This window comes from Thunnus maccoyii, chromosome 18 (genome assembly GCF_910596095.1).
Source record: "Thunnus maccoyii chromosome 18, fThuMac1.1, whole genome shotgun sequence".
Lineage (NCBI taxonomy): Eukaryota > Metazoa > Chordata > Actinopteri > Scombriformes > Scombridae > Thunnus > Thunnus maccoyii.
This window is the reverse complement of record NC_056550.1, coordinates 16,078,434-16,089,684: the sequence shown is the minus strand read 5'-3', so window position 1 is coordinate 16,089,684 and position 11,251 is coordinate 16,078,434. Positions and strand designations below refer to the sequence as shown.

General features: G+C 39.9%; 1 protein-coding gene across 2 annotated transcripts; it reads left to right on the top strand.

Moving 5' to 3' along the window:
* Positions 1–3,081: 3,081 nt before the first annotated feature.
* On the top strand, positions 3,082–8,777 carry LOC121883463 (somatostatin receptor type 2-like). Of its 2 annotated transcripts, XM_042391740.1 has the most exons (3): positions 3,094–3,163; positions 4,720–4,762; positions 6,654–8,777. In XM_042391740.1, the coding sequence occupies exon 3, from the start codon at positions 6,699–6,701 to the stop codon at positions 7,809–7,811; it is 1,113 nt and encodes a 370-aa protein (XP_042247674.1). In that variant the 5' UTR covers positions 3,094–3,163; positions 4,720–4,762; positions 6,654–6,698; the 3' UTR covers positions 7,812–8,777. The 2 variants fall into 2 exon arrangements, with proteins under 2 accessions (XP_042247675.1, XP_042247674.1); XM_042391741.1 differs by lacking the exon at positions 4,720–4,762 and having other exon boundaries at positions 3,082–3,163.
* The last annotated feature ends 2,474 nt before the right edge of the window (positions 8,778–11,251 follow it).

Here is an 11,251-nt window from a genome sequence, read left to right as displayed (position 1 = left end):
TACTGTCGGTTTACCCTGCCAAGAAAAGATGAGAGATGAATTGAGATAATAACATTGCAGTTGATTGATTTTCCAGTCAATCAACCCCAAAAGTATCATTACCATAAATTGGACGGACAAAATATATGAAGTGACTCACTCAGCAATCCAAGAAATATTACATGAAATGGACCGAATGAACCCTGACTAACAGACTTTCTGGAAAAGCAAATATAGCATCTTCAAAAGACAGGAGAATTAAGACAGGAAGCTAAGCCTTGTACATGGAAGAATATCACAGTTTAATGCACCTAGCTGACACTACACCTAAGAAGGTAATAAGCAACAATAATACAGGCTTTAGAGCAACTTCATCAGACCAATTATTACCAAATCCAACAATCGTACTCTTCTTTAAATCTGAAAATGAGTAAAGGTTTGCTTAAAGCCACTGCAGAACATACATGCACCTTTGTTCCGTGCTAACATATTGCAATAATACCTTTTAATACACCTAGAGAATGCATTTCTCTCATAGCATAATCATTACAAAAATGCCCAAGCGACAGTGGTATCTGTTGAATATTTTGCAGCTGCCTCAGGCAATTAATTGTTTGACAGTTTCCCCCTACTTCATGAATAATCAATACTTTCAATTCGGGGTCTGAACCAGAGAGGTGCTTGATCATGCCTCAGTAATGAGAAAGCAAATAAAGAAAGGGGCTTCAAGCTCTTTCCTGCTTTATATCACCAATATCAGTGAAGGAAATGCAGATCCTTCCAGGGAGCCATCAAGACAGTAGTGACAGTCAGTCAGTGACAGTATGTATTGGCTTGCTTGTCTCACTCTGGGAAAATACTGATAAACAATGCCACTTGACGGACCCTTTAGGTTTGTGTGTGTACCATTAAACCTTTATTTAAATCTTAAACAGCCCTAACAGTCAAAGACGGTAAATGAAAACACCATAGTAGTTAGAACGTCAAAGCAAAATTATTATATCACTTCAAATTACCCATATTGTATTTCACAAAGTCAAGTTAATGAGTCATTGATTGTTCGGTCTCATGGCAAGGTAACTGATAATAAATTACTGCTTTCCCTACACTTAGGCCCTAATCTGTTTAATTTCCTCCATGACCTTTTTCGCCAGCTCTATGCAAGGTTCATACCGGCATTAAGACTTCAAAAAGACTGAGAGAACCTACCACTGGCTGCCATTGTTTCTTACAATTGAGATGTGCTGGTTTTCAGGGTCTCATTTAATTACTTTTTAGCCAAAGAATAATGTGGAATCACTCAGCAGGCTCAGACAAGTACGCGTAATCATGGACATTGCAAAGTTTGCTTGTTTGACCACAAATCAGAGTGATGGGTTCAATACAAATGTCTTTCTGTGGACCGCCACATCTCCTCCGATACAGTAACGCCAGGTAACACTAAATGCTTTTTTTTTTACTCTGATCTCAACCAAGCACCCACTCTCAACAATGACACAACACAGATAACAAGTTATCTGAGTGACATATGCTATTCCATCACTTTAGTCAAACCATTAAGGAACTATAGGTCAGTAAAAACTGTTTCCGTCAAAACACTGAGGCTGACCCTTCTATCTACAGATCAAGGCTTCACTTCCCAACACTGCATGACTCAACCCACTCCTCACTTGAATGAACTGGAGTGACAAAGGCTCTTTGGAAGGTGCTGAACAACAACTTTGCCTCCAAATTTTATAACTTGTAGTGATAAGCTGTGTGAAGGACCTTTTCACGTTTGAATCTAGCTCAGGAGTTTGTAGTGACAGCTAAGCAGTTGATGAGACTTCTAGCTTGAATGATTTGACATTCAGTCATCAGATAAGAATAGAAATAGGAAGGTCACTGCAACTGGATAAATAAACTGTGAGCAGAAGTGCCCACATACAAGCAGGCCTACAAGCTCAACTTACATGTGTGTATATCACTTATGAAACTACAGATGGCCTATGGCCCAGAAGCCATGATATGAGTTTATAGAAGATGATTAGAACACTTCATATTGCAGGTCAAGGACCAGGTAGAGAAATGTCAGGGCAGCAGGACTTGTACATGTACAATGGCCTGCCTAAGCAGCTGTGAGGGAAGTTGAGCAGCACTCTAATGGTGTGCCGTCATACTGACCAATGCCCCAAACATTTCCCTGTCAGTCTCTTGCTTGAAGGCTATTGTTTGGTTTTCTTATAACCACTTGAACATTGCCACAAGTACCACTTAGTGGACAGATGCTGCCAAGGCCTTAAGAATATTGTTGACAGAGACAAAATGCTGCAGTTTGTTTCTAAAAATGTGAGAAAACATTTATAATCTTTTGACATACAATTATTGCTCAAAAACACACACTCACACTGACATTGGGGGATGCCAAATGCAACATAGCATGACAGTCCACACAAAAGGACTCACCACATGAAACTTCTCTTTTTGTCATTGTTGATTAATTCCATCCGTGCAACTTCAGATTTACATAATGAAAACAAAATAACATTAAGATTGAGAGATGATGAAATCTGACTAACCTCCACAGCAGATGTGAACTCACAGGACTGGATCCCTATCACAAGCTGAGGTGTTAGAAAAATATGGGCATCTGTGACATCACTTGCAAGTTTGCCAAGGGATGTTTCCGATTTAGGTTGATTACTCACCATCATAACCAGCTGCTTGCAGAAAATCAGGAAAAGCCAAATGTTGGGTGGAGCTGATGTGGGGAGAGTATACTAACCACCACAACTCAGTGTGATAGACACGGAGAGCCCGAAGTTGAGGCAAGAATCCTTCCAAACTTTCTGCTTTAACACTTGTTGATTAAATATTAATTTAAAACATCACTTGCTCTGATGATATGAGTGCTTGTCTGCATCTTTGCGCTCCGTGCTGCCCTGTGATGGCTGGAAAGATCTACTAAAAGTGACAGTGGACTAAGGACTTGCAATGCAGCATCTGGCCAACATTAGCATCGGTGGGGCGCCATAAGCTTTGGAATCTAAAGGTGGAGAAAGCACCATAGACTGAATAAAATAATGGACAGAGCTGCCATGTTGTGGACTCGCGTTTCGAAGGCTCGAGTTTGGCATTTAGACCGTCGCCATCTTGGATTTTTAGAGCCAGAAGTGATGAAAAGTGACCATATTGGGACTAGAAGGTGGAGCTGCACTAACGTTAGCTACTAGCTTGGTTAGCACGGCGTATTTGCAGTCTATGGTTATTTGTGATAATGCTAATGCTAATTTTCGCTAGCAAAAAACAGGCTTAAAAGTAAAACCATTAAATCAAAATTAACTTACTGGAAACACTAAATATCCGACTCCTTAGAAGGTCCTTCAGTACAACCAAACTCTGAACAAGACTCTTTAGGCGACCAAAATGTCTAAATTAAATGTCATGACCTGAAAACACACTGAAATAGCGACGGCTACGCCATGTTTACGTTAGTAACCAACAATGTAGCCGGGTGACGACTTGTCAATCACAACGTAGCCACACCCTATAGCGTACCCTACTTCATCATCAAACTTAAATTAAATGGGACCATAATTTATAAAATGAACATCATACTGTATGGCGGAAGAGTTGAAACTAGCGATTGAGACCATCAACTCATTAGGAAAGTGTTTACTGAGGTAACAAATCAGGTGAGAAGTAGGGTCATTTTCTCATAGACTTCTATACAAACGGACTTATTTTTGGAGCCAGTGGAGTCGCCCTCTGATGGCCATTAGAAAGAATGCAGATTTAAGGCACTTCCACATTGGTTCATTTTTCAGACCTGGAACTAACCGCTTTGCAGACACACAATTTAATATTTGTTAAGTTGGAATATTAAAATCAGTGTGATAATTGTGTGAGAAATCATGTTGTTCCCGCTAGTTTTACTCACCAAGAGCTTTTAAATTATAACTAATAAATGGAGTGAGCGTGCGTAATGCTTGGCAAAGTGTGATGCCTTTTGACATCTAACATGATTAAAGACAACATAATTCTTAAGACCATTTTCTGGGTTTCACAACACAGTGTCAGTTTTATTCAACCATTACTGACACAGTGAGAAATGTCAGTAAAAATGTTGCCAAAATATGGAAAAGGCATTACGCCTGGATTATAGTTGAGGAAAGTTTTATGATGTGCTTAAAGTACCCACTATGTTTTCATTTTGTTAATGGGTGTCAATTTAAATCTACATCTTTTTTTAGTCTTGGTGCCCAATGAATTTTCCCTTTATCAAAATGTTGAATTTTACTATACAGCTTCCACTGAATTTTATCGAGATTCCATTAACGTGTATATGCTCTATTTAAATCATCTCCATCTGTATGCAGGACTGGATATCTGTATCACAGGAGGCTGCCTCTCTTTCGCCTAGAGGTGAGCCTCTCCAGCACCTCCTCGTCGCTGATTAATGTGTGTCCTTTAACATCTCCGCGTTCTCCAACTGGAGACGCACAGTGCGCGTCACAGCAGGAGCGCATCGGAGCTTTGTTCGCAGCCAGCAAGTGGCGTTTTTTTATTTTCTGTACGTGCCCGATCTTCATGTCATTTGCTCCTCGTGCGTAATGCAGGCTACATTATGGGATTATCAAAAGTAAAATTCACACCGCAGAGAGATTTTCCACTTCGATACCGCCTAGTCAAACTTGAGGGATATGCATGCATGGAGAAGATGAATCTACCATAAACACTGAAATACTTCCATTCTTACAGAAGTGGCGCATTTTGTCAACAGTGAGATTAAATCCAACTGTAGGTAAGATTTTCACTTTGTTGTTGACTTACATCCAGTGACATTTTGCGAACTGTCACATGAGATGCACATATGCCTGTTGATGAAATAGAATATCACCAGTGATCATTCCAGGTAAATTCAGTGTAGCAAAAAATTCAACCTGCTCAAAATGTTTATCACTAATGCAAATGTATTTGCAGTTCCTAATGTGTCAATGTTCTAGCATGCAATTTTGCCTTTGGTAAAATGAATATTTTCTTGCAACAAAGTCATTATTTCATACCACAAAACCAAAAACAGTATTCTCACCTGAGTCTGTCCAGAGTTTTCCAGCATTGTTAATTCAATTTCTGACTTTACATCCCTCTCATTTTCCAAAAGCTGGCTTTTCATGATTGACTATCAGCATGTAATAATTTATTCAGCTGAACGTCCATTTTCTACCTTTTAGCCGCTAAAAGCAAAGGTGAGAAGCAGAATTTGTGGCCTTGAGCAGTGGAGGAGAAAAACGCTACATGAAAAAACTTTGAGGCCACTTTATTAAAATATTATTTTACTAGCCAGTTCTGATGACATATCACTTTCACTTTTTCACTTTCTTTTGACTGTAGGTGCTGGCTCTGTTTTTATAGAGAGAATACTTGTTTTACAGTATTCTCAGAAGCTAAAATACAACAATTTGCTGTAGCAGCTCATAAAATAGTATTCACCATATTATAATAGGTGTGCAAGCACATGATAGAATATGTTTCATACTTGATTTGTGATAGATTCAATTTATTGTTTACCCAAGTGCTTTAGAGGACACAGTATTTTATTTTGGTGGTCGGTTGTGCTGTTTATATAGGAATAATTAATTATCATATGCTTGTTTATATTATGCAAGACAAACAAAACATGTTTCCCCCCAGTGTGTTTCCAACTGTTACATTATGCAATATTCTGTCCGTCCACCTGACTCAGACAGACACATTTACGAACACCCTTTACCAACAATTGGTCACCAAAAAAAATAAGACTCCAGGCAGTGTCCATCCTATCCTGCTGCCATGGAGAAAATGATAAACTGGCATAATAAAACCTCTTATGTTATTGGCACCAAACTAAGTTGTCAGACCAGCTTTGCCTCCTGTGCATTGGCAGTGACAAGCACTTCAATATGACTGCAGCTAGGCTATTGGCAGTAAAGTGATTCCCCTCGTTCAATTACTTAGGCTGGGATTAATTTACATCCCATGCCCACCCCCTAATAAATTGAAAAAAAATGTGTCAGCAAAGAATTCAGTATAACCTGTCACAGCTGATCATTTAGCAGCATGTGAAGGGCAACCCTTCCCCAGGGAGATCTTATGACTGTAGGGTGTGTAGTGATTTCCCTTGGTAGCAGTGCCTGGCCAAACAAACACACAATGAAGGTTTGGTCTCAGGTAGTAAGCACTGCCTATAAGCTTTTGGGGCACTATTCTTCACACATGCTATCAATCAGGTCTGTTCTCAGGGAAGAGGATTTAGACGCAAAATCCATAAAATCCTCCAGGCCATAAGGGTGATTGGAAAAGAACTCATGACGGGCATTATTGCACTTGTTGCTCATGAGAACAATGTTATTGCAAAATGTCATGTGATAGCCACTCGTTATATTCAAATTAATTGGGTCAACACTCTAACATCCGTCCTTAAGTGGTCTGAATAGAGGAAGGAAGAGAGATCACATTCAATATCTGATGAAGATGATGATCATGGTTCTCACTTTTCTTCTTCTAGAAGGCAAAAAATCAATATCAGAATCAATATCAAGGAGAATCGTTATTTTATTCTCTGTAAACTAGACTAATATATCAATATCGTGAAAATGATTTAGGTCATTTTTAAGTATTTTATACTGTTATTGACATGTTGTCTTCATGTGCAGGTGGGATGTCATAATCCATGTGAGACAGAAAGAGACTGAGGCATCATGGACTCCTGGATCTTTCCATCATCCCCTCCGAACCTGTCGGAGCACCTCATGTATGACAGCTTCATGCAGGGCAATGAGTCAGACATCCATGGGAACTACACAGACCATAGCTTCAACAGAACCAGCACGGTGGTCATCACCTGCATGTACTTTCTGGTTTGCACGGTGGGGCTCTGTGGAAACGCCCTCGTCATCTACGTCATCCTGCGCTACGCCAAGATGAAGACAGTCACCAACATCTACATCCTCAACCTGGCAGTGGCTGATGTGCTCTTCATGCTTGGCCTGCCATTCATCGCCATCCAGCTGGCGCTGGTCCATTGGCCATTTGGCCCAGTGCTCTGCAGGGTAGTGATGACCGTCGACTCCCTGAACCAGTTCACCTCCATCTTCTGCCTCATGGTCATGAGCATCGACCGCTACCTGGCTGTGGTGCATCCAATTAAGTCCACAAAGTGGCGCAAGCCTCGCATGGCCAAGACTATCAACCTGACAGTGTGGGGGGTGTCTCTGATGGTGAACCTGCCCATCGTTATCTACAGCGGCGTGATCACAAAGCACGATGGATGCTTCTGCACCATCGTGTGGCCTGAGCCTCAAGAGGCCTACTACACAGCCTTCATGTTCTACACTTTCATCCTGGGCTTCTTCCTGCCCCTCATGGTCATCTGCCTTTGCTACTTGTTCATCATCATCAAGGTGAAGTCCTCAGGCATCCGGGTGAGCTCCTCCAAGAGGAAGCGCTCAGAGAGAAAGGTGACTCGGATGGTGTCCATCGTGGTGGCAGTGTTCGTCTTCTGCTGGCTGCCTTTCTACGTCTTCAACGTCACCTCAGTGACGGGCACCATCAGTACCACTCCCATCCTCAGGAGCACCTTCGCTTTTGTGGTGGTTCTAGGATATGCCAACAGCTGTGCCAACCCAATCCTCTATGCCTTCCTGTCAGAGAACTTCAAGAAGAGTTTCCAGAATGTTCTCTGTCTTAAGAAGGTGGGTGGGCTGGATGAGGTGGAGCGCAGTGACAGCCGACAAGATAAGTCTCGCATGATGAACGACCCCACAGAGACCCAAAGTACTCTGCTGAATGGTGACCTGCAGACCAGCATCTGAGGGGAAGGTGATAGTACAGCCATCTCTGTGCAACTGAAAACAGTCAGCCCTTTTCAATCACTAATCAGAAGGTATATTACTAAACATTAAACAAGGAGCTCAAAAATAGACGTGTCACTTGTTAAGGAGAAAACACAGACAGACATGAAAAACATGTTGAACTGCACTGTCCCTTTATCCACCTCCATTCATTGTTGGGTTTCCCCGACCGTGAACAAATCCATTACAACATAATCAAAAGGTCAAATGTTTGCTCTGTGCTGTAAATGAAATGATAATGAAATCTGGACCTCAGTGTATTGACTCTGACGTGGTAGAACGGACACTAACGTCCACTTACCGGTCCCCTGGGTGACATGAATGTCACCTGGAGACCCAAGATTATATACATAGTTTACAGCAGAGGGCCTGTGCCAAGTTTCCATAGTTCTGTGTGAAAATATCACAACAAACCTGTGTGCTCGTATGCTGTAAAACAGCAACATGCTGTTGATAAAACTGGCATTTCTCTATTTTCTTTCTGGAGAATGTTTTGACTGTAGATATCTGTATAAAAAACGGACATACTGTCAGAGGATTTTATATTTAGAGTTATTCAGTTTGGCTGGCTTGTAAATAAGTAATGATTTTTTTTTTCAGTTACATAATGTAATAAGTGTCAGTGCCATTGATTCTGTTGTACAGCAGTATGATTTAATGTGCGAGCAGTATGCAGTTTTACATTTGATACAAATGTATTCAAATGCAAATGTGAATAACAATGTTAAGTCAGCGACCAACCAAAAATGTAGGTCTGTGTTGCTTTTACCCTGCTTCATAATAGTTACATGCATAATTTATATTTTGTTAATGGTAATGGCTAGGTCGATAATCCAAGCCAGCCTCTAACCAACGTGCTGCTATCATGTATAGAATTGATTCTACTACAATTATGTACAGAATTACATAAATGTCACCGTATGCCTGTTTTTATTGCACTGAATTTCTGTTTACCATTATTTAGGTGTGTCATGTAATAATTGTTTGCAGTTAAAGTAACTGCTAATATCAAAAATGCCAGACTGCGTGATTCTAAATTATTCAATATGAAAGTTGAGTAGTGGCTCAGCGACATGTTTTTTATGTCATCTGAGAGTATAACACTTGCTCAGATGATATTTCACAAATTATTATTCTACTCGCCTCCCTAGGGCTGTGGTGTGTCACCTGTTGACTGACCACCATTTCCCTGTATTTGGGTGGGGTTATAAGAAGAGGGTGGGTCTATTTTTAACTTAAGATGGGTTTAAAAATATAATAGAAAGCAAGTATCCGTGTCTTTTGGTTACTCCAGTATTTCTCTTCTTTCTCTGACTTTGAGAATAAGGGACTGTCTCTTCGTTTGTCCCTGGCAGCCTCTTATTGCGAGCTGCTTTCCAAAATTTGTATGCTGACACTGACCCATCCTTCTCTTATAATCCTTGACATTTGGGAGGCCGCGTTTCAAGTGTGGTTTTTGTCTCCGGCTGTATGAGAGACGTGAATTTTGAGAAGGGCTAGAACACTTATCCTCGAGAGGCTCTGGTGTTCCTTTATCATCATCATCGCCACGCTGCTCCGGGAGTCAACAGTTCATCTTGCCATCCTGTGACTCCCTGTCTCATGCTGTTGTCAGATTACTATCTGTATGAGTTATTAAAGCTTTAACCTACATGTGCAGGCTCCCTCACACACACCAGAATCAGTGACAGGTTATGATTAATGTGCAAAGTATCAGCTGGCCAGTCTCTAGCAAAATTATGTCACATAGTCAAATAAATATAATTAAATTCAACACACTCAAACAAGTTGATAGAGCCACTCTAAACATGTTGTTTTAAATATTTGCATACAACTTCTTCATGTGTGAGTGCATGACGCACAAGAGTGCACACACACACACACACTGAGCCCCCAGCCATAACTAATCAAATTCCATTTCCACTTTGTCTCCTCAGTGTTGCTGAATTTGTTATCTGAACTCTAACATCTTATTACCACTGAAAGACACAACGCACCTCTAGTGTCCTATATTTCCATAACAACAGTGACCAAGAGTGTTCACCCCATGAAAGCCTTCATTAGCGTAAAAACAACAGAGAGATGACTCTGGACATGAATTATGAATGTAGGCATTTCACAGATGACTGAAAAAAAAAGGCTTCATTGAGACCACTGTCCACCATCCACCTGCAAAACCAAACATCTCCATTACATATGACCAGTATAAAGTGTATATTTTGTGTGGTATTTGTACCAAATGTGAGCCAGAGCAAAGCTTAATGTTTTATAGTAGCAGATATTACAGAGAATATGACATTGTTTACTGTTAGTTGATGCAGAGCATGCATATGTTGTATAAAACCATCCAGCTAGTGCAGAGTTGTTGCAAATAATTATCATATACTTTTCTTACAACAATGCTTAGAATTTGTTTTCAGCTTTTTTTTAATAGATGCATTTTTATGATTGCATTTCTGATTTTCTACTTGGTATTTGTTGCATTTGTGCTATAGTTTAGTGTCGTGTACTTAATTTTAATTGTTCAAATGCTATGTTTTATGTGCTTTGGGAAATTTTACCACCATTGTTAAGACTTTGACTGTTTCCATAGAAAGTTTGCATTATGTGTACTTGTCCAATTTCTGTTCTGCTCAGTTATACGGCTACACCAAGTTTGATGGCGCAAACAAGAATTGTGTAAAGTTGTGCTGAAACTAAATAAAGAATAAGTGACATGCAGTAAGTTTTATTTTGGTGCAATATTGCAGTGCCCCTCTCTGTGAGACATTTACAATAAGAAGACTAAATACTTGAATAAATAGCAAATTTACTTAATTCAAAATCTTTTTAATTAGTGGTAAAATATGTTCACATTAATTTAATGTTTGTATTTCCCACATCACAATTGTTTCTAAAATAATTACAAGTTATCACAAATCACAAATGAATGTAGAACAAGCTTGTCACATGTAATCTTGCAGGTATGTTTAATGTCTGCTAAACAGTTTACAAATGTGCATTTTATGACAAAATGTTTTCTTTGAGGCTTTTTAATTGGGGATTATAAACTCAGTTTCTTCACATTGATTTCAGTCTGTAAGGCGTTTGCATACCCGCATAGTGCACAATCATGAGTGCAGGCTTGATTTTTTTTTTCCAGACCTCATTGTGCTTCTTGGTTTGGCCACAGAGTGGCAGCATAATCAAATGTAAAACTACAGCTGATCTGTGCTCAGAAATACAACAGTGAGTTTTAGTAGAAAATGTAAAGATGAGAGTACGTTTGCACATGTGTTTCACTGTGTTCAGTCCATCAACTCTTGGTAAATAGAAGGTCATGTCTCCTTCACTGTCCTTTTCTTGTTTTGCCATGAGAATACCTTTGACACAGGGACTGTGCAACAGACCGCTTTAAACAC

Coding starts and splice junctions, on each gene's coding strand:
- LOC121883463 (XM_042391741.1), top strand. CDS start 6,699: ATGGACTCCTGGATCTTTCCATCATCCCCTCCGAACCTGTCGGAGCAC.